This window comes from Salvelinus fontinalis, chromosome 39, assembly GCF_029448725.1.
Source record: "Salvelinus fontinalis isolate EN_2023a chromosome 39, ASM2944872v1, whole genome shotgun sequence".
NCBI classification, from domain to species: Eukaryota; Metazoa; Chordata; class Actinopteri; order Salmoniformes; family Salmonidae; genus Salvelinus; species Salvelinus fontinalis.
The window spans coordinates 16,533,301-16,557,477 of NC_074703.1; the positions used below are offsets into that span (position 1 = coordinate 16,533,301).

At 42.2% G+C, this 24,177-nt stretch overlaps 1 protein-coding gene across 1 annotated transcript; it reads right to left on the reverse strand.

Annotated features, from left to right (window-relative positions):
- Nucleotides 1–1,404: 1,404 nt before the first annotated feature.
- Nucleotides 1,405–19,484, reverse strand: LOC129838714 (probable polypeptide N-acetylgalactosaminyltransferase 8). The gene is made up of 11 exons (XM_055905861.1): nucleotides 19,142–19,484; nucleotides 4,788–5,034; nucleotides 4,381–4,547; nucleotides 4,081–4,264; nucleotides 3,790–3,987; nucleotides 3,471–3,585; nucleotides 3,107–3,292; nucleotides 2,704–2,841; nucleotides 2,447–2,542; nucleotides 2,128–2,292; nucleotides 1,405–2,012 (listed from the first exon to the last, which is right to left on the reverse strand). Exons 1-11 carry the CDS (start codon nucleotides 19,332–19,334, stop codon nucleotides 1,878–1,880), a joined length of 1,824 nt encoding a protein of 607 aa, XP_055761836.1. The 5' UTR covers nucleotides 19,335–19,484; the 3' UTR covers nucleotides 1,405–1,877.
- Between the last annotated feature and the right edge of the window lie 4,693 nt (nucleotides 19,485–24,177).

The following is a 24,177-nucleotide window of genomic DNA, read 5'->3' on the forward strand; positions in this document are numbered from 1 at the left end:
CCATCCGTCTGTCCCGAGCCATTAGAGCCGCCCGTCTGTCCCGAGCCGTCAGAGCCGTTAGTCAGTCAGGAGCCGCTAGAGCCATTCGTCAGTCAGGATCTGCCAGAGCCGCCAACCAGACAGGATCTGCCAGAGCCGCCAACCAGACAGGATCTGCCAGAGCCGCCAACCAGACAGGATCTGCCAGAGCCGCCAACCAGACAGGATCTGCCAGAGCCGCCAACCAGACAGGATCTGCCAGAGCCGCCAACCAGCCATGAGCGTCCAGTGCCGTCAGCCAGCCATGAGCGTCCAGAGCCGTCAGCCAGCCATGAGCGTCCAGAGCCGTCAGCCAGCCATGAGCGTCCAGAGTCATCAGCCAGCCATGAGCAGCCCCTCAGCCCGGAGCTGTTATTTATCCAGAACTGCCCCTCAGTCCAGAGCTGTCTCTCTGTCCGGAGCTGCCCTTCAGTCCGGAGTTGCCCCTCTATCCTGAGCTACCTCTCTATCCTGAGCTACCTCTCTTTCCTGAGCTACCTCTCTATCCTGAGCTATCCCTCTGTCCTGAGCTACCTCTCTGTCCTGAGCTACCTTGTCCCGGAGCTGTCCTTTATCTTGGTGTTGCCCCTTAAATTAGGTGGGTGGAGTAAGAGGGTGGTCATTCTGAGGGGGAGACGTAAGCTGGGATTGACTATGGTGGGGTGGGGACCTCGCCCTGAGCCTGAGCCACCACCGTGGTCAGACGCCCACCCAGACCCTCCCCTAGACTTTTGGTGGTGCATTCAGAGTACGCACCTTGAGGGGGAGGTTATGTCACGTTCCTGACCGGTTTTCTGTTATTTTGTATATGTTTGACGGTCAGGGCATGAGTTTGGGTGGGTAGTCTATGTTGTGTGTTTCTATGTTTGTTAAGGGTGACCTGATATGGCTCTCAGAGGCAGGTGGTTTTCATTTCCTCTGATTGAGAGCCATATTAAGGTAGGTGTTTTCACACTGTTTGTTTGTGGGTGGTTGTCTCCTGTGTCTGTGTCTATGTACGTTGCGCCACATGGGACTGTTTTCGGTTTTGTTTGTTTGTTCGGTTTATGTAGTCTGTTCCTGTTTCATGCGTTCTTCGTGTCATGTAAGTTCTTATGTTCAGGTGCGTCTACGTCGTTTGTTGTTTTGTAGTTTGTTAAAGTGTTTTCGTGTTTTTTCGTTTTTAATTTAAATAAATCAAGTCATATCAAGAAGCTGCATTTTGGTTCAATCCCTGCTCCTCCTCTTCGGATGAAGAGGAGGAGGAAAGCCGTTACACTACACTGATGTCAACTCAGCTCTATATGATGTCAATGCAGAAAAATATTCTATGACCCTCTTTGGTGAAAATCTACAGTGAATCAATAACAAACCACAAATGAGCGTAAATACAGGAATGATATTTATTATTTGTTTGCAATTACATTCAGGACCAAGGAGAACACAGCTCAATAGCATTCCACATTCTGTGAAGAAACTGTACATCTGTCCCCATGAAGCTATGTCCAACCAACAGCTCACTAAGATCACACAGTCATCTCACTGCTGACCACTGATGGGCTTTTCAAAGCTTGTACAAAAAGGATAGTGTTCAAAAACTTTGTAAATAATGTTTTGTTGTTGCATTTAACTGTTGATAATATCGTTAAAAAGGTCATTTCCTTAGTAGGTGACGTCAGAGGTCAGCATCTGGGAGATGTCGGAGCTCAGGGATGATAGACTAGTTTCCCACGGGTAATTACCAGTTGGAGGGCTGTTCAAGTGGATTTTACAAATCGTATGTGGTAAATACCACCTTCCCACGTGCTTATGATCACAGCATTACTCCTATAGTCCTGCTGTATTGTCTCTGGTACAGTAGGCCTAACTATCTCAGTGTATCAGAAGTCTTTTATCACATTCCGTATTTTCCAGTGCTGCCCACTGCACTCCTGAATGATGAGCTGGTAGGAAGTGTCCTCCCCTGGGGCAATCTCCAGACATCTCTTTGTCTGTCTGTTCTGGATGGCTTTTCCCTGTAAAACACAGCAAACATTGCACTGTACAACATCACACTAAAGTCAAAGACATATCCTATGTTTCCAACAGTTTATAAGCATCAATTTCCCTATTTCATGTTGGAGTGCTTACCTGTTGAAATTCCCAGAGCATGTGGAATCCCTTCTGCTTGGCCTCCTTGCACTCATACAGTCCTGGGGTTCGAGTGCCAATGTCCATCAGACAGCGATTACTGTTGTACTTGTGAGACTTGATGCCTCCAATGTAGATCTCCCCGCTGGCTCGATAATAACAGTTCTGGACAGAGAGGATAGATATTTAGACTTTTCTGTATCTGTGGTATTGACAGTACTTTGCATTGTGGTATGGGTTGAATCCCGGCTCTGCTACGGGATGGACCATGTTATACAATTGGCTACATTCTAAAATACTAAGCAATAATTCTACAAACCTGTGAACCAAAATAATGGCATTCATATAAAATAGGTGTGTTCCCCGGAACTGGGCCTTGATCTATACAGAGATCCATCTTCAGGTCATTGACCAGCTGTTGATTTTATGGACCAAGATTAAACAGTTATAAAAGTGCAAATTCCTATCCTGATAATGAGTTGGATGTATGACCCTGCATCCTATTGAAGAAATAATTCTATGTACCAAATAGATGATAAGGAAATTCCAGAACAGAAACATTTTAGCATCACTCACAGCTCCATAACCAAGCAAGTCACCCAGGGGGTCTAACATTGGATACACATTGTCCAGATACCACTGGAAGGGTTTGCAGTTCAGACTCTTTCTCAACTTCTTCCTCTCTGAAACATCCCCAATGTCTATGCCATGATCCTGTGGTGAGAAAGAGGAAGATTCCTGAATCAGAAACAGGCTATGTGAGCAATCCACCTATTATCCAGTTGATAATGGCTTACCGCTATCATTTTACATAGATCCTATGATCTTTATTATGGCATTGAGTAATAGACCATTTTATAATATTGACTGTCTAGTCCACTTATTTTCAAACACAAAGCATGCATAACAGCGATGATTGTTATTCCATAGGAGCAGCTGAACAAAACCTACTTTTTGAATGGTTTGTTGTGTACAGTACCTTCAGTGGGAGGTTCCAGGCGATGTTGACATTGTGTTTGTATTCATCCATCCAGACCTCAGCCACTCTCAGAGCATTCCTCTTCATTGTAATGCTCAGGTCTGGGAGATAGGGTTTATGGGCCCTCTCGATGTGGGCTATTTTAGAACAAGGTATGACCTCGACACTTCCACCACATAGCCACACCTAGACACACCAAACACCAAGAGACAAGTACGAGTTTATAGATATGGACTGAAGTGTCTGGATGCTGGACGTAGATTGGTTTGTTCAAACTGAACGACTCAATAACAGAAAGCAATTCTGCAAACACAAGTCTGCTTTGATTTCTAACATTCATTCATAAACTAGCAGAGGGGCTTACCCGGATGCCAAGTTCAACATTTTCACCTCCATAGATCTTCATACCACCATCCAGAGCACCAATTTCCCCAAAGAACAGGCGATCAACCACTAGTATGCCCATAACGGAGGGGCTCCTGGCAAACATACACAACACATAATGGTCATTTCTAAAATGGGAGATGTGACATTCATTTTAAAGAATAGATAACGCAAAATAACAATACAGGTGTAAATATTAGGTAAGATTTTCCTCCCAAAGCTGTGCTTTACATATAGCCTATTCAAACAGACTTGTGAAACAGGACTATCCTCCGATGATGAAATCACAAACAACTCACTTTCCTGGCTGTGTCTCGTTTTTTAAGGCATACCACTCAGGTCTGAAGGACTCGTACATACACCACAGGGCCCAGTCAAAGGCGTGTGCACTCGGCCAATAACGTGTGACTGTCAAGTCATCGAAATGGATTTTGTCAAACACCGGTGTCAACACCAACGTGCGGTCCTCCTTTATCCGAGCTAACAGAGGCTCCGCCCTGTTCACAGAAACACAGAGTGAAAACATTGTGTTAAAGGACTCTCAAAAAAATATCACTGAGTGTCTTTATAATATAAACCATTCAGACTACCATTCCACGTGGACTTCTATGTGGGCATCCAAGATGGCCACCACGTCTCCTTCAGCTTCCCTCCACCCTGAGAGGCGGGCCTGTGTGAGACCGAGCTGCTCCAGGTGTCTCACTCTCTTCAACAGGCCCGGACGCTCATCATCGATGAAGCTGATGTAGGCATCCAACTTCTCCTTTAGGTCCTCTGGGAAAGCAGACACTTGAAAATCATTGGTACACAACAAAAGTTGAAAGCCACACTTGAGTTCAAATATACTTTCAAATGTTTCTAAGCGGAGAGCATAGACAAATTAGGCGAACCATTGGAGCTGTGGTCATCCACCAGTATGATGTCTTTGAGCAGGCGTTGGGGGGTCTTGTCTATGATGCTGCGGACAGCTCTCTTGATGATTGACAGGGCCTCGTCCAAGTAGATCAACACCACGCTGATGGTGGGCAGGTCATGGGGGTACTGGTGATTAGCACACCTGACATACACAACAAAAACATTTGGTCTACCTCATATCATTCAGTCACTTCACCAAAGCTGCTGTTTCACTCTTAAAGTTCGTCCATTTCAATGTAATTTGTCAAATTGCATTAAAAGTGCTGGAGATGGAATTGACCTCGGATGAGCGCAATGGAATAGACTGGTTAGAATTCAGAAGTATTGAGTTATCCATCATTTTTTCTGTAGAGGTGGCAGAGAGATGAGGAAAACGATTTACTTAGGATCGCGAGTATCAGGGAGTTCCCTGTTCAGGGGTAGTCTGTCACTCAGGAAGGCGTTGTATCCATACATCTGAAACAGCTCCTCTGCCTCTTTCTGCTCCTCCTCTGAGAGCTCATCACCCCAGCTTGTAAACAGAGCTGAGTTGGGGTACAACTTCTTCACCACCTTCCTCTCCTTCTTGACCTCGGTAGCCTTCACAGCCTGCCCCTCTTTCAGAATGATCCCGTTGTTGACTGACTTTACTGTGGACACAATTGACAGCATTTCATTAAACTATCTTTAATTGGTTGTTTCTGTGTATTTCAGATTGTTTAAGGCTGCCAGAATCAATGAAAGTCACTCCTTTTGATACACACAGATTATGACCTCATTTACATAACTACTGTTTGCATTTGATTTTTTTAAAGTTGATTAATAAGGTTTGTCCTGCCTTGGAGGATTTAAAAACAAAGGAGAGCCGCACACTGTAGGAGCTCAGATGCAAAAATTTAATTACTAACTTTTCGACAGCCAAGCTGTCTTCATCAGGGTATAATCACAACCACTGCGGGATGACTCGTTTATATAGTGTCAAAACACACACAGGTGTCTGTAATCATGGCCAAGAGTGGCCTAATATCATTGGTTAATTCTCAAATATTAAAATGGCATACAAGGAGCAACATACAAAAAACAAATGGATAGCATACGATCATAGATTCATTTTAGACTACACAAACCTACAAACAATTACAATGGCAAAGTCACAATAATCACAAGAATGGCTTCAGATCAAAGTCTACGTTGAGACCGAAGGGAGCAAGGGTCTTTAAGTTAAAGATCCAGGCAGCCTCTTGTTTTAACAATAAATGATCAAGGTCACCCCCTCTCCTAGGGAGGGTGACATGTTCGATGCCAATATAACGCAGAGACGAAATCGAGTGGCCTGCCTCCAAAAAGTGAGCCACAACTGGGTAAGTCAAGTTTTTGCACCTAATGGTGCTCCGATGCTCTGAGATACATACTTTTAATTCGCGCTTTGTTTTACCCACATAATTTTTACCACAAGGACAAGTTATAAGATAAATAACTGCCTTAGTGGTGCACGTAATAACACCTTTGATTGGGATCGAAGGTGTTTGAAGGATCTGCATTTATAAGTGCCATTGCATTGAGCACAGCCATTACACTTGTAATTCCATCCAGTAGGGGCGCAAGTAGACGTTGTTCAGGAATATCTTGGGGTGGTAAATCAGAGTGTACCAATTGGTGTCTGAGATTGCTGCCCCGCGAAAATACGACCAAGGAAAAATCCGAAAACACATTACCGAGACTATCATCGGATTTTAGAATGTGCCAATGTTTGTGAAAGATTCCCTTAATTTGTTCAGAGCGCTTTGAATTGCGGGTAGTTAGAATGCAAGAATGCGTCTTTTTGCGAGACTGCCCTTGAAAAAGGTCATGTCTCGTTTTGTTTAGAATTTTCTCAATGGCAATATTAATCTGATCATTTTTGTACCCCCTCTCCTTGAACTTTCTTTGCGTCTCAGCCATATTTCTGTCGAAATCTGATTGTTTTTTGCAAATTCTTTTGATTCGACAGAATTGGTTGTAGGGCAAACTATTTTTCAAGGGAAGTGGGTGACAACTGTCAGCCCTCAACAAACTGTTACGATCAGTAGGTTTCCTGTAAAGATCAGTGTATAGAACATTATTTTCACACAAGATCAAGAAAACTGATTTGACGTGTATCAGATTGCATAGTAAATCTCAAATGTTCACAACAGGAGTTAAGAAAAGCATGGAATGCCTGGAGCTGTTTTGCATCACCCCTCCATAGAACAAAAATATCATCAATATACCGTTTCCAAATAATGATGTTAGGCAAGATTTTTTGTTTGTTGGAGGATTGAAAATAGACTGTTTCTCCATGTAGCCCACATACAAATTAGCATAGTTAGGAGCCATGGGGGATGATCCCATAGCAGTACCCTTCGTCTGAATAAAGAAATAATTTAGAAACATGAAATAGTTGTGTGTGAGTACTATTTCAGCCAATGTTATAATGCATTCACTTGAAGGTAGTTTATTGGTCACGTTGCAGAAGAAAATGTTCCATAGCTTCAATACCGCCCTCGTGTGGAATATTTGTGTATAACGACTCAACATCAAAAGTAACTAACAAGGTATTCTCAGGGAGAGGATCAAGAGATTCTATGATAGAGATCATACTGTTGGTGTCCTTTACAAAGGAGGGGAGCTGTTCTGCGAGTGGTCTAATAAAAGCCAACAAAAGTAGATAGATGGGCCGTTACTGCATCAATGCTGGCAGCATACCACCCTGCCTACCACTGCTGGCTTGCTTCTGAAGCTAAGCAGGGTTGGTCCTGGTCAGTCCCTGGATGGGAGACCAGATGCTGCTGGAAGTGGTGTTGGAGGGCCAGTAGGAGGCACTCTTTCCTCTGGTCTAAAAAATATCCCAATGCCCCAGGGCAGTGATTGGGGACACTGCCCTGTGTAGGGTGCCGTCTTTCGGATGGGACGTTAAACGGGTGTCCTGACTCTCTGAGGTCATTAAAGATCCCATGGCACTTATCGTAAGAGTAGGGGTGTTAACCCCGGTGTCCTGGCTAAATTCCCAATCTGGCCCTCAAACCATCATGGTCACCTAATAATCCCCAGTTTACAATTGGCTCATTCATCCCCCTCCTCTCCCCTGTAACTATTCCCCAGGTCGTTGCTGCAAATGAGAACGTGTTCTCAGTCAACTTACTTGGTAAAATAACGGTAAAAAAAATAAAATAAAATGCCCGCTACAATAGGGCGCCCTGGAGGTTTTGTAACATTCTTGTGTAATTTCGGCAAAGTATAGAAAGTGGCAATTTTAGGGTGTTGAATAGCCAAAAAGTCATGTTCTTTTTTTGGTTATCTGACCACAACCTAAATACCCATCTAGGACAGTAAAGATAGTATTCTGAAATTGAGAAGTGGGGTCACTTCTGAGTTTCTTGTAAAAGGTGTTGTCAAGCAGCTGTCTATGACACTCATTTACATAAGCTGTCCTATCCATAAGTACAACCGACCCACCCTTGTCAGCAGGACTAATAAGGACTGAGGTATCGGATTGTAAATCAAGCAAAGCTTGTTTTTCATCCTTAGGTAAACTGTGGAAAGATTTGGACTCCTGTTTGACCTTAAGGAGATGAGCAACATCTTTTTCAACAAGTCTGCAATATGTCTCGATAGAGGGATTGCGATTGGTTGGTGGTATAAAATAGCTCTTGCTTCTAAAAGGAGTCGGGGTATGTGCAGGTGAGCAACATACTGGTTCAATAGAAATGTCAGGATTAGGGGAGCTAAAGTATTCCCTTAAACGGATGCTTTTAAAAAACTTAAACATGTCTACCTTCACATCAAAGTCGTTGCACTGGGTCGTAGGCACAAAAGATAACCCTTTATTAAGGAAAGAGACATGGGCAGGGGTCAATATCTTGCTTGATAAATTAAAGACACTCAGTCCCGTGGGTTCTGGGACCGTGTGAGCGGTCCCCTCTGCATCTGGTAGTCGTTTCTTCTTACCACGTCGGGTGCAGCATCTCGTTGATGTGCGTGCCTGCAGCCACCTCCGCCCTTCCGTCCGTCCAGTCTCGTTGAATAAAAAACTACCACTGGAAGCCAATGAGGCGCTGGTTGTAGAGTGTTGATCAGACGGGGGCGGATCGAAGTAAGCGGCATCCCTCCTGCGTCTGCCATGGAGAGGAGGAGCAGGACATCTCTTGTCAGGGTTTCTCCAGAAGTACACTTTATCCTCGGCCTTGTCTTTTTTGTCTTGGTTGCATTTCTTGATTTTAAGGTCCTTTATTTCTGTAGACAACTTGTCCTGGAGCGCTTGGTTAGTTTACATCACTTCATTGAATATGCCATCATCATTAACAGCTATTTGTAGAGCTGTTCGTTTGTCTTTAATTGTGTTATCCATTTCACTAAAATCCTTTTTCAACTGGTCAACAATTAATGTCATTAACATCATTGGCCTCCCTGGTAGCGCAGTGGTCTAGGGCACTGCATCGCAGTGCTAGCTGCGCCACCAGAGTCTCTGGGTTCGCGCCCAGGCTGGGCTGGGTTCGCGCCCAGGCTCTGTCGCAGCCGGCCGCAACCGGGAGGTCCGTGGGTCAACGCACAATTGCCATAGCGTCATCCGGGTTAGGGAGGGTTTGGCCGGTAGGGATATCCTTGTCTCAGTATGTAATAAAATGTATGCACTCTAATGTAAGTCGCTCTTGATAAGAGCGTCTGCTAAATGACTAAAATGTAAAATGTAAATTAAATCAATAGAGCATTTGTTCAGGATTGCACACCAGCGCTCACAGAAATCATCTGTGCGCTGTCCCAGTGATGGTTCTTTTTGCCACCTGAGTCCCCGTGGAATAATGCCTTGACGCACATAATCACTAAGAGTGACTATATGTAGATGCGTTCTCGTCTGGCGCTTAGATAAATGTAACAGTTCTTTCGAGAGGTCATTCTGACCTCCCGGCATGTCAAAAAGGGACTCCGAAATAAAGATCTTATCACGCTCCCTTTGGCGATATTCAAAGTAATCTTGTTTGGGTCTATGACCAGTGTCAGGAGAAGAATTATAATTCGGCATCGTTTTAGAGCTTTTTTTGTAGGTAGGGTGCTGTTTACTGGGTAACAGAACAAGGATTACCTTGGAGGATTACCTTGAAGTAACTGTTGTAAATTTGTAAAAGTAAACAATGTGGCAAATTTTGGCACACAGAAGTTGGTAGATCAAAATGTAACACATGTTGAATAGCAAACAACAGTATGCAGGATTAAAGAACATTCTAAAATGATTATTGGCCATATTTTATAGATTTGATCTAATCCTTTATTTGTTTATTTAAACCCTTTATTTAATTGAGAACAAATGTGACCGACCGCCTCAATTCAGTTTTATGTTGTAAAATGTTTTATTGTGTTTTTTACATTATATAAAAGTAGAGACTCAGAGCTATAAAATGGTATATCATACACTGCAGTTGAGGAACAATGAGAAAGTAATTCTGCATTGAAAGTTGATCAACTTTGAAGAAAATGGCCCTTGTCCATCTACTAGACAATTCTTCTTTTCCAACACCTGTTCAGCAATGTTCACACCCTCTTAAGCCTTAGCCGCACCCGTCTCTTTAAGGATTCTAATGTGAAGACATGCTAAACAGAGTAAGTAGTTTAGTCAACAACCAAAGATTTCAATACTAAAAGTAGTAGCCTACAATACTGAAGAACTCTGTAAAAATACACTTCATCTAGTCCTTGGCCTATATCCTAATCTAACTTTGATACAGGTCATGTTGTTCTTTACATTACCGTCTCTGGTAAACACCAACAAAAAAAAGTGTCCAGATAAAAATATGTTATACATTTTGGTAATTTTTAGATTACGCTTACACCCTAAATTGATGGGTCATGTGAAGGAAATGCTATAGCCACCACCCAGCAACATCTAGCTAAGTGGATGGGTCACTATTGTCTAGACATGTACAGTACACATGTTCATGAAAGACAATAGATGGCCGTAATCACCTGGATATCTTGATGGGTCATGCATTCATATGGCGAAGTGGAGTCTTTTGTTTAGACATGTAAAATGTTTAGACATGTTTAGACATCTTGTTAAATCCAAGATGGCGTAGCAGTCGAACGTGTGTTTGTCTTGTCCCGTGTATATAGTCTTTCTCGTTTTTTCCCGTATATATTTTAATCTCACTTTCCATCAAAGAACTAAATATACTTTCCTGCAACCCGCCTCACCCAATGTGGTACGGATCTGATTTTTTAATACTTTTTAACTGGAACCTCCATCAGCAGCTAGCCACCTAACTAGCCACTAGCTAGTAGTCATTGTTAGCCACTGCTAGCGGTCTTCACCTTTAGCTCGGACACCAGCCAGCTTTAGCTCGGTCAATACCTGCCAGTCCCCACAGCGCGATATCAACCCAGAGCATATCGAAGCATATCAGACTGCTTTTCTCTACCACGTCACTGGATTCCTGCAGCAAGCTCTGGACCATTACACTGGATCATCGCAGCTAGCTAGCTGCAACCAAGTGGCTATTGCTGGCTAAAGCCTCTGTCCTGAAGCAAGAACCAGATAGCCTTGAGCTTGCCTCGAGTTAGGCCCATCTCCCGGCTAGCCGACGAATGTATACCAGCTAACTCTTGGGCTACAATACCTCTTTTGCCAATTGGCCTGGACCCTTTATTGTCGACACCGATCCCTGCCGATCTATCACGATTGGTCTGCCGACGTAATCGTCCGATGTGGCTTCAACAGGATTTTCCGTTGCAATGTCGCCGAAGACCCATCTGCTAGCCCCGGCCCGCTAGCTTTCTGAATGCCGTGTCTCCCGCTCGCCTAGCATAGTAGCGACTACCGAATGGCTCCCTGACTTACCTATTGCTGCTCATTGGACCGTATGATCACTCGGCTACACAGCTGATCCCTGCTGGACTGTTCACTAACATGTTGTTAATCTGTCGACCCCAGCCTCAAACTCGGGTCCTGTGTGTACCTAACTGACCCTCTCTGCCCATTCATCGCCATTTACCCGTTGTTGTCTTAGCTCTCCCGATCAACACCTGTGATTGCTTTATGCCTCTCTCTAATGTCAATATGCCTTGTCTACTGCTTTTTCGGTTAGTTCTTATTGTTTTATTTCACTGTAGAGCCCCCAGTCCCACTCAACATGCCTTAGATAGCTCTTTTGTCCCACACACCACACATGCGAAGACCTCACCGGGCTTAACTGGTGCCTCCAGAGATGCAACCTCTCTCATTGTCACTCAATGCCTAGGTTTCCTCCACTGTTCTCACACCCTACCATACCCTTGTCTGTACATTATGCCCTGAATCTATTCTACCACGCCCAGAAATCTGCTCCTTTTATTCTCTGTTCCCAACACACTAGATGACCAGTTCTTATAGCATTTAGATGTACCCTTATCCTACTCCTCCTCTGTTCCTCTGGTGATGTAGATGGTAACCCAAGCTCTGTAGCCCCCAGCACTACACCTATTCCCCAGGCACTCTCATTTGTTGACTTCTGTAACCGTAAAAGCCTTGGTTTCATGCATGTTAACATCAGAAGCCTCCTCCCTAAGTTTGTTTTATTCACTGCTTTAGCACCTTCAGCCAACCCTGATGTCCTAGCAATGTCTGAATCTTGGCTTAGGAAGGCCACCAAAAATTCTGACATTTTCATCCCCAGCTACAACATTTTCCATCAAGATAGAACTGCCAAAGGGGCGGAGTTGCAATCTACTCCAGAGATAGCCTGCAGAGTTCTGTCATACTATCCAGGTCTGTCCCCAAACAGTTTGAGCTTCTACTTTTAAAAATCCACCTTTCCAGAAATAAGTCTCTCACTGTTGCCGCTTGTTATAGACCCTCCTCAGCCCCCACCTCTGCCCTGTACACCATATGTGAATTGATTGCCCCCCCATCTATCTTCAGAGTTCGTACTGTTAGGTGACCTAAACTGGGATATGCTTAACACCCCGGCCGTCCTATAATCTAAGCTAGATGCCCTCAATCTCACACAGATTTCAAGGAACCTACAAGGTACAACCCTAAATCCGTAAACATGGGCACCCTCATAGATATCATCCTGACCAACTTGCCCTCTAAATACACCTCTGCTGTCTTCAACCAGGATCTCAGCGATCACTACGTCATTGCCTGCGTCCTTTATGGGTCCCCGGTCAAACGACCACCCCTCATCACTGTCAAACGCTCCCTAAAACACTTCAGCTAGCAGGCCATTCTAATCGACCTGGCCCGGGTATCCTGGAAGGATATTGACCTCATCCCGTCAGTAGAGGACACCTGGTTGTTCTTTAAAAACCTCTCTGGGATATGTGGGACGGTAGTGTCCCACCTCGCCAACAGCCAGTGAAAGTGCAGGGCGCCAAATTCAAAACAACAAAAATCTTATAATTATAATTCCTCAAGCTTACAAGTATTTTACACCATTTTAAAGATACAATTATCTTTAATCCAGCCACAGTGTCTGATTTCAAAAATGCTTTACAGCAAAAGCACCACAAACGATTATGTTAGGTCACCACCAACTCACAGAAAAACACAGCCATTTTTCCAGCCAAAGAGAGGAGTCACAAAAAGCACAGATGGAGATAAAATGAATCACTAGCCTTTGATGGTCTTCATCAGATGACACTCATAGGACTTCATGTTACACAATACATGTATGTTTTGTTCGATAAAGTGCATATTTATATCAAAAAATCGAATTTTACATTGGCGCTTTACGTTCAGTAGTTCTAAAACATGCAATGATTGTGCAGAGAGCCACATCTATTTACAGAAATACTCATTATAAATGTTGATGAAAATACAAGTGTTATACATGGAATTAGAGATGTACTTCTCCTTAATGCAACCGCTGTGTCAGATTTCAAAGAAACTTTACAGAAAAAGCAAACCATGCAATAATCTGAGTTCAGCGTTCATACAACAAAGCAGCCAAAAAGATATCCGCCATATTGGGTAGTCAACATTAGTCAGAAATAGCATTATAAATATTCACTTACCTTTGATGATCTTCATCAGAATGCACTCCCAGGAATTGCAGTTCCACAATAAATGTTTATTTTGTTCGATAATGTCCATCATTTATGTCCAAATAGCTTCTTTTGTTAGGGCGTTTGGTAAACAAATCCAAAAGCGCGTTCTGGTCCAACCAAAAGTCAGACGAAAGTTCAAAAAGTTCCTTCACAGCCCGTAGAAACTTGTCAAACTAAGTATAGAATCAATCTTTAGAATGTTTTTATCAGAATTCTTCAATAATGTTCCAACCGGAGAATTCCTATGTCTGTAGAAAAGCAATGGAACGAGAGCTAACTCTCTTGTGACCGCGCCTCAGGCAAGTGGCCCTCTGCCAGACACCTGGCTAATTCCTCTCTCATTCGGTCACACTTCACAGTAGAAGCCTCAAACAACGTTCTAAAGACTGTTGACATAACCAATATCCCACTGTATCTACAATAGGGGCTGAGTTAAAAAACTACAAGCCTCAGATTTCCCACTTCCTGGTTGGATTTTCCACAGGTTTTCGCCTTCCATATGAGTTCTGTTATACTCACAGACATCTTTCAAACAGTTTTAGAAGCTTCAGAGTTTTCTATCCAATACTACTAATAATATGCATATATTAGCATCTGGGACAGAGTAACAGGCAGTTTACTCTGGGCACCTTATTCATCCAAGCTACTCAATACTTCCCCCCTGTCACCAAGTGTTTTTCTTACCATCTGAAATAAGCATGCCCCATTCAAAAAATGTAGAACTAAGAGCAGACATAGCCTTTGGTTCACTCCAGACTTTACTGCCCTTGACCAGCATAAAAAACATCCCGTGGTGTACTGCATTAGCATCGAATAACCCCCGCAATATGCAGCTTTTCAGGGAAGTCAGGAACCAATATACAGTCAGTTAGGAAAGCAAAGGCTAGCTTTTTCAAACAGATATTTGCATCCTGTAGCACTAATTCCAAAAAGGTTTGGGACACTGTAAAGTCCATGGAGAATAAGAGCACTTCCTCCCAGCTGCCCACTGCACTGAGGCTAGGAAACACTGTCACCACCGATAAATCTACGATAATCGAGAATTTCAATAAGCATTTTTCTACAGCTGGCCATGCTTTCCACCTGGCTACCCCTTCCCCAGCCAACAGCTCTGCACCCCCCGCAGCAACTTGCCCAACAACTTGCCCCCCTCCGTGTCTCCTTCACCCTAATCCAGATAGCTGATGTTCTGAAAGAGCTGCAAAATCTGGATCCCTACATATCAGCTGGGTTAGACAATCTGGACCCTCTTTTCAAAAATTATCAGCCGAAATTGTTGCAACCCCTATTACTAGCCTGTTCAACCTCTCTTTCGTATCGTCTGAGATCCCTAAAGATTGTAAAGCTGCCGCCGTCATCCCCCTCTTCAAAGGGGGAGACACTCTAGAACCAAACTGTTACACACCTATATCCATCCTGCCATGCCTTTCTAAAGTCTTCGAAAGTCAAGTTAACAAACAGATCACCGACCATTTCGAATACCACCATACCTTCTCCACTATGCAATCTAGTTTCCGAGCTGGTTATGGGTGCACCTCAGTCACGCTCAAGGTTCTAAACGATATCATAACCACCATCGATAAAAGACAGTACTGTGCAGCCGTCTTCATCGACCTGTCCAAGGCTTTCGATTCTGTCAATCACCGCATTCTAATCGGCAGACTCAATAGCCTGGGTTTCTCAAGTGACTGCCTCCCCTGGTTCACCAACTACTTCTCAGATAGACTTCTGTGTGTCAAATTGGAGGGCCTGTTGTCTGGACCTCTGGCAGTCTCTATGGGGGTGCCACAGGGTTCAATTCTCGGGCCGACTCTTTTCTCTGTATATATCAATGATGTCGCTCTTGCTGCTGGTGATTCTCTGATCCACCTCTACGCAGACGACACCATTCTGTATACAGTTGAAGTCGGAAGTTTACATACATCGTAGCCAAATACATTTAAACTTAGTTTTTCACAATTCCTGACATTTAATCATAGTAAAAATTCCATGTCTTAGGTTAGTTAGGATCACCACTTTATTTTAAGAATGTGAAATGTCAGAATAATAGTAGAGAGAATTATTTTTTTCAGCTTTTATTTCTTTCATCACATTCCCAGTGGGTCAGAACTTTACATACACTCAATTAGTATTTGGTAGCATTGCCTTTAAATTGTTTAACTTGGGTCAAATGTTTCGGGTAGCCTTCCACAAGCTTCCCCAATAAGTTGGTTGCATTTTGGCTCATTCCTCCTGGCAGAGCTGGTGCAACTGAGTCAGGTTTGTAGGCCTCCTTACTCGCACACACTTTTTCAGTTCTGCCCACAAATCTTCTGGAATGGCCACTCCAATACCTTGACTTTGTTGTCCTGCAGCCATTTTGCCACAACTTTGGAAGTATGCTTTGGGTCATTGTCCATTTGGAAGACCCATTTGCGACCAAGCTTTAACTTCCTGACTGATGTCTTGAGATGTTGCTTCATTATATCCACATAATTTTCAATCCTCATGATGCCATCTATTTTGTGAAGTGCACCAGTCCTTCCAGCAGCAAAGCACCCCCACAACATGATGCTGCCCCCCCATGCTTCACGGTTGGGATGGTGTAATTCGGCTTGCAAGCCTCCCCCTTTTTCCTCCAAACATAACAATGGTCCTTATGGCCAAACAGTTCTATTTTTGTTTCATCAGACCAGAGGACATTTCTCCAAAAAGTACGGTCTTTGTCCCCATGTGTGGTTGCAATCCGTAGTCTGGCTTTTTATGGCGGATTTGGAGCAGTGGCTTCTTCCTTGCTGATCACCCTTTGAGGTTATGTCGATATTGGACTCGTTTTACTGTGGATATAGATACCTTTGTACCTGTTTCCTCCAGCATCTTCACAAGGTCCTTTGCTGTTGTTCTGTGATTGATTTGCACTTTTCGCACCAAAGTACATTCATCTTTAGGAGATAGAACGCGTTTCCTTCCTGAGCGGTATTATGGCTGTGTGGTCCCATGGTGTTTATACTTGCATACTATTGTTTGTAGAGATGAACGTGGTACCTTCAGATGTTTGGATTTTGCTTCCAAGGATGAACCAGACTTGTGGAGATTTACAATTTTTTTACCTTGGCTAATTTATGGTGATTTTCCCATGATGTCAAGCAAAGTTTGAAGGTAGGCCTTGAAATACATCCATAGGTACACCTCCAATTGACTCAAATGATGTCAAATAGCCTATCAGAAGCTTCTAAAGCCATGACATAATTTTCTGGAATTTTCCAAGCTGTTTAAAGGCACAGTCAACTTAGTGTATGTAAACTTCTGACCCACTGGAATTGTGAATTATAAGTGAAATAATCTGTCTGTAAACAATTGTTGGAAAAATGACTTTTGTCATGCACAAAGTAGATGTCCTAACCGACTTGCCAAACTATAGCTTGTTAACAAGAAATTTGTGGAGTGGTTGAAAAACGAGTTTTAATGACTAAATGTATGTAAACTTCCGACTTTAAAACTAGTTTTTCAACCACTCCACAACATTCTTGTCAAGCATCAGTTGTCAGAGCAGCTTACCGATCACTGCACCTGTACACAGCCCATCTGTAAATAGCCCACACAACTTCCTCATCCCCATATTGTTATTTATTTTCCTTGCTCTTTTGCACCCCAGTATCTCTACTTGCACATCATCATCTACACATCTATCACTACAGTGTTAATGCTAAATTGTAATTATTTCACCACTATGGCCTATTTATTGCCTTACCCCCTTAATCTCTGTCACGCCCTGACCATATATTGCTTTGTATGTCTATATGTTTTGCTTGGTCAGGGTGTGATATGGGTGGGCATTCTATGTTGTATGTCTAGGTTGTCTGTTTCTATGTGTTTGGTCTGGTGTGGTTCCCAATCAGAGGCAGCTGTCTATCGTTGTCTCTGATTGGGAGCCATATTTAGGTAGCCTGTTTTCCTTTGTGTTTTGTGGGTGGTTATTTTCTGTGTTTCACCATACGGAACTGTCGCGATCGTTTGTCAGTTTATTGTTTTTGTTCATTGTTCAAGTTTTCTTATTAAAATGGATACTTGCTGCGCATTGGTCCTCCTCTTCTCATTCCAACGACAAGCGTTACACACACACTGTACATAGATTTTTCTATTGTGTAATTGACTGTACGTTTATCTTGTTTATCCCATGTGTAACTCTGTGTTGTTTTTTTTGTCGCACTGCTTTGCTTTATCTTGGCCAGGACGCAGTTGTAAATGAGATCTTGTTCTCAACTGGCCTACCTGGTTAAATAAAGGTGAAATATATATATTTTTAAAGCAATTTAAAAAACATTTAGCTAACTAGCTAGCTAGCTAAACATTGAACCGGGACAATCCCAACTCATGTTACTACCAATACAAATATTGTCGTACATGTAGTATGAACCTGCAGGTAGCTAAAGCTAACAACTAGGTTCAATGTTAGCTAGCTAACATTAGGCTATAACTAGCAATGCAAAAGGATTTCTGATTTAAATAATATTTCAACACAGATCACACACGTAATGTTAGCTAGCGATCCAGCAAGCTAACGTTCGCTAGCTAGCTAACTGTATGCTTTAACTTGCAATGAAAACAACTTTGACAAAATTAGAAACATCTGAAAATGTAGCATGGCTTTTACTCGTATACATGGATGAATGCTTCACGGCAGACTGGAACCATTTAACTCCATTTTGATTGTAGCTACATTTTATTTGGCCAGCATTGTGTCAAGTCATTTCATTTCATATTGACTGTGACGTGTGCAGAAAGTAGCCCATCACTTTTTCCAACTGATCTGTCGTTGGCGCCTGCTAAATTCAGGGCATCAATGTTGTTGAGAAAAGCAGCAAAACTTTTGTAGTTCTCTATGGCTAACGTTGCATCTTTCAAAAACAGCGGTAGAAAGGACTATCAACACATACTGAGCAGTTTGTTAGGCATGGCATGCTACATGGCAGACCAATCCAAATTCACCTCCCGGAATGTCATTATCTCAGCCAATAATGGCTAGCAGGAAAGTTTCTGTCTTTTTCCGTGGTTAAACCAACTAGTCTCGTAATTTAAATGTCTTACGGATGGAATACAAGTCTGTTATTAACGCACATGGAAGTTCATGTTCCAGAAGGCATTTCTGCCAAAAAACTAATTTTTATAAAAAATTCATCTTTACTTTCAAATGCCTCTCCTATGAACTAGTGACATGTGACATATGCCTTCCTGAACAAGTCACAAATTCCCTTTCACAATCATCCCTGTGAAGTGTGAAATAACTTTTTGGGGGATCAACTCTAGATGTAGGCTCATGCTAGACTCAAATTGGTTCTCAATTAAATAAAGTGTTTAACAGTGACAGCCTGTAGTATGTGTGTTGAGAAGTTTGGTGTCATTGTTGGATAGAGACTAAGAGTGAAGAGTAATAGTTGAGCATTTTATTTATGTTATTCAATTCAAATTCGTTTTTTCAAATTACAGGAGATGGAAGAGAGATATTATAAATTGATTTCTTGATTTTAGAACTTTAAGTTGCATAACTTAACTTTATGAAGTAAATAAAACAAGTGTCTATTTTTTTGCATTATTTGTAAACTCAGGTTACCTTTATCTAATATTAGGTTTTGGTTGAAGATCTGATCATATTCAGTATCAAAAATATGCAAAATAGAGAATATCTGAAAGGGGGCCAATACTTTTTCACAGCACTTTTAGATTTAGGAGATTGATACCCACCCAGCTTCTCGATGTGATCCTCCATCTTCTCCAGCCTATTGAGCATATCCTGACCCCTGACCGAGTCATCCTGATGGGCCCTCTGCAGTCTTTCCCCATGAGAATGAACATCCCGCTTAATGGATGTGATGTAGATTATTCCAGCGGCCATGGCCAGCAAAGAAGCCAGCCCTCGAACCCAGCCTAGCCTCATCGTCCCTCTGCGTGTGAGCGCTCAGCCTGGGGATACAGACAGGACTTCCTTCCTCTCTCACTGAGATCCAGGCTCACCTGAAAGGAGGGAGGGGCGATGTAATAGAAGGTTCCAAGTGAGGAAATGAGAAGAGCAGTCGCAGATAGTCAATCAAAAATCTATTTGTTTTACTAAACAGAGAGAGACCTCCAGCACAGAAGCAGAGAACATGTCTAACTGGTCTTCTCTGGAAACACCCTTGTATCCTAATCATGATATAACGTCTGTAAATACCAGCCCAAGAGGCTTGTAGGAATTCAAAAGGCAGTGACTTTGTCAGCTGCTACAGAATCACAGTGTTTCACACAATACAATAATAATCAGTGTATAAAGAGGAGGAAGGGAAGCGCTACTAAGGTACACTATAGTATATTTTGGTAGATAGAAGGTGCTCTTTGGTAAAAGGTGTAAATTGGTCATCAAAAAGAAAGGAGGACCAAGGCACTCTTCATATAATTAATTAAAATGCCTTTATTAGTATGGCATGTTCAATAGAAACAAAGTTGTTTAAAAACCGACGCGTTTCGGCTGCATGGCCTTCGTCAGGGAGTACTCCCTGTACTCCCTGACGAAGGCCATGCAGCCGAAACGCGTCGGTTTTTAAACAACTTTGTTTCTATTGAACATGCCATACTAATAAAGGCATTTTAATTAATTATATGAAGAGTGCCTTGGTCCTCCTTTCTTTTTAATAATCAGTGTATCTTCTGTCCTTGTACCTCCAGTCTGCCGTCAACCATATCAGCAGTTATGAGTCTAATCCATAACATACCGCCTCTAGTCTAGTGACCATCAACCCAAGTGTTACAAACAGAACACTGGAAATCACGTGTAATACACAAACTCTAAATTAAATATGTGACCGACCGGCTCAATTCGGTCTTATGTAGCAAAATGTGAAATTGTGTTTCTTACATTGGATAAAAGTAGACTTAGAGCTAGAAAAATGGTATATCATACACACCAGTTGAGAAACTGGAAAAGTAATTCTGCTTTGAAAGTTGATAAACTTGTAACCCCAGTTTTGAGAAAATGGTTGTGGAATGTTTTGTTACACCTACTGGAGAGCTCTTCTGTCTACACCCATTCAACGTCTTTCACACCCTCTTAACTTCTTATGGCTGCAGGGGCAGTGTTGAGTAGCTTGGACGAAAGGTGCACAGAGGTGCCCAGAGTAACTGCCTGATAAAATATGCATATTATTATTAGTATTGGATAGAAAACACTCTGAAGTTTCTAAAACTGTTTGAATTATGTCTGTGAGTATAACAGAACTCATATGGCAGGCAAAAACCTGAGAAAAATCCAAACAGGAAGTGGAAATTCTGAGACTGGTCGATTTTCAACCAAGATCCTATTGAAATCACAGTGAGATATGGATGAGTTTGCACTTCCTACGGCTTCCACTAGATGTCAACAGTCTGTAGAACCTTGTTTGATGCCTCTACTGTGAAGGGGGGGCGGATGAGAGGGTAATTAGTCAGGTCTGCCATGACCTGACCATTCTTTGACCATGCGTGTTCACAGGAGAGGGAGCTCTGTTCCATCGCTCATCTGACGTCAATGTAATTCTCGGGTTGGAACGTTATTCAAGATTTATGTTAAAAACATTCTAAAGATTGATTCAATACATCGTTTGACATGTTTCTACTGACTGTTACGGAACTTTTGGACATTTCGTCAGCTTTTAGTGAACGCGCTTCCTGATGTTGGATTTGTTTACCAAACACACTAGAAAAATAGCTATTTGGAAATAAATTATGGACATCACCGAACAAAACGAACATTTCTTGTGGATGTGGGAGTCCTGGGAGTGGATTCTGTCGAAGATCAGCAAAGGTAAATGAAGATGTATAATGCTTTTTATGAGTTTTGTTGACTGCACAATTTGGCGGGTAACTGTATGGCTTGCTTTTGTGGCTGAACGCTTTTCAGATTATTGAATATTGTGTTTGCCGTAAAGCTTTTTGAAATCTGACACAGCGGCTGCATTAAGAACAAGTGTATCTTTAATTCTATGTAAAACATGTATCTTTCATCAAAGTTTATGATGAGTATTTCTGTTATTTGACGTGGCTCTCTGCAATTTCTCCAGATATTTTGGAGGCATTTCTGAACATGGCGCCAATGTAAACTGAGGTTTTTTGATATAAATATGAACTTAATCGAACAAGACATATATGTATTGTGTAACATGAAGTCCTATGAGTGTCATCTGATAAAGATCATCACAGGTTAGTGATTCATTTTATCTCTATTTGTGCTTTTTGTGACTCCTCTCTTTGGCTGGAAAAATGGCTGAATTTTTCTGTGAGTTGGTGGTGACCTAACATAATCGTTTGTGGTGGTTTCGCTGAAAAGCATTTTTGAAACCGGACACTTTGGTGGGATTAACAACAAGAAATGGTAAAAGATACATGTATGTTTGAGGAATTTTAATTATGAGATTTCTGTTGTTTGAATTTGGCGCTCTGTATTTCACTGGCTGTTGTCATATCATCCCGTTAACAGGAATGCAGCCCTAAGAAGTTTTAAGTGTCAGCCCCACCCATCTCTTTAAGGATTCACATATGAGCCCATGCGATAAACAGTGAATACAGTCGTGTACTAAACAACCAGAGATTTCAAGACTAAAGGCTGGTTTATACTACGTCTATCAACATGTCTGTACACAGTTGTCATTCATTATTACAGGAAACTCACAACAAGATCATTATTTAAGTTAATGGCGAGCTAATTACAGAAAATAGCTTATGGTTGTGAGTGTGACAAAGCAAAAGCTGGGCATTCTACTAGAGCAGTGGTTCCCAAACGTTTTATAGTCCCGTACCCCTTCAAACATTCAACCTCCAACTGCGTACTGCCTCTGGCCCGATAGCCAGCGCACTCTCAAATATTGTTGTTTGCCATCATTGTAAGCCTGTGTCGTGGCTGAATCAGAATTAGTTAGGTAACATATATAAATAACATGTTTTAGATATCTTTATGCTTGTCATTTGAATGTCTTCTTTTGGACTATACTGTTGGCAGTTGAATTTTCCTTTCTCTCTAGGGAAAAGTCACTTGGGGCCCAAAGAGGGGAGAGGTCAGGCTTGTCTTTTACATGTGGAACCATTATACCACCTCTTCTGATGTTGAACTTATCTTTCATAGTATATGACCTAGAGGTTCACTCCCCTTAGTGAGCTTCTCCAGGAGTGGGGAGAAGAGGGGGTGTATTTGAGATGGGAGTATCTAGAATTGACAGTTGATATATGCCATTGGATGAGGTAATGTTTTGGTACCAAGCACGAAGAGACCAAACTGAACGATCATTTATAGACTAATGCTATGTAGCTATGGTATACTCCTCTTTCAAGTAAAAGGTTGTTTGTAATGTTCCTAAGATCTGGTATTCGTCATGTAAGTTGAGAGGGGTGTATCTTTTCTATAAAGGAAACTAAGAATTGTTTTGTAAGGACTCTCAGAGTATTCATTTATAGACACTGAATTGATCTGAGTGTCAAAAAGGGCTATGGTGAAGCTCATATATAATTAAAGATGGACTTTATAATATGACTCTGACTTGTGTGTGGTTGGCTCTCTCATTATTGAGTAATACAGGAAATTACCACGACAATTGGTGACAGCGGTGGGATGTGAATCTTCACTCTGTGACCGTTCCTGACGAACTAGGTAAATAGGTAAATCGTGCACGAGGGATCCTTCAAACTTGGGATCTCAGGGAAACCACACTTCAGGAACGAAGCAGATGGACCAACCTTTGATCTGAGAGGCAGCGAGCCGAGTGGATACCATATCTCGAACTGAGTTTTTTTAAAAGAAAGAGGTGAGAGAACCACACACACTTGAAGTCGAGTTTTTAGATAAGCCTCTGTTACGTGGGCTCTGAGTGTATTCCTTTGAAAGAGAGGGTACCTTGGAGGTGTAAACAGGGCCGAGTCAGAGGAGAGTAATCTGAAAGTTTGCGGACTCAAAGAATACTCTGCTATTGTTCGGTTGCGGGCGACTAGAGCCGTCCCGACACTGAATTGATCACAGTGGGGATTGGTGGGGGTGAGGGGCCAGGGTGACTGTGTGTTCTGTGTGAAACATGATACTTGGTGAAGCCCTATTGGGAGAAGGACCTCATTCTGTGTGTCTGTGTGACTGTCTAAGTAACCCTCAGAAGTGGTGAATTCCAATTATTTTAAATGTGCTAGCCAGGTATGCCCTGGGTTACTCTGTGTGAGTATTTTGTTTATATCACTAGGTAATTTGTATAGCGTTCTGTGTGAGCGAGTTAGGTATACTCTGTGTGGGTAACCTTTTAATTATGTTCTGTGTGAACATTGGACCAGTTCTGTGTGAACATCTGACCAATCCTATGTGGGGGATCCTTAAAGTTCTGTGTGAATACCTAAGCATTTCTTATGTTTTATATGGATTCTGTGAATATTTGAAATTATGATACATTGTATGTGTGTATAATCGATTACTAGAGATTTGATAAAGTAATGCTGAGAATATGATACAATTTAAACCACCTATTCGTCGACGTACGTAGGTTTTGAGTTGGTATCTTTAATGTATAATTTGATAAATAATTTGATAAAGATAAAGAAAAGACTATTAAACTAGTCTACAAAATCTGGGCAATTGAGCTCTAGAAATTGATTAGAGAGTGTCCACTTTGGTTATTTTACCCTAACGATGGAACTATAAAACATTTATTGGATTATCTCCGTCTGGGTACAACATTTGAAATAAAACTGCCCCTAACTTCTTATGGCCGCAGGGGCAGTATTGAGTAGCTTGGATGAAA

Excerpts from the sequence above, each read along its gene's own strand:
- LOC129838714 (XM_055905861.1), bottom strand. The coding sequence starts at position 19,334 with ATGAGGCTAGGCTGGGTTCGAGGGCTGGCTTCTTTGCTGGCCATGGCC. Across the intron at positions 4,265-4,380 it reads GGATGACCACAGCTCCAATG|AGGACCTAAAGGAGAAGTTG; the intron begins GTTCGCCTAATT and ends CTGCTTTCCCAG. Across the intron at positions 2,013-2,127 it reads TGCTCTGGGAATTTCAACAG|GGAAAAGCCATCCAGAACAG; the intron begins GTAAGCACTCCA and ends TGTGTTTTACAG.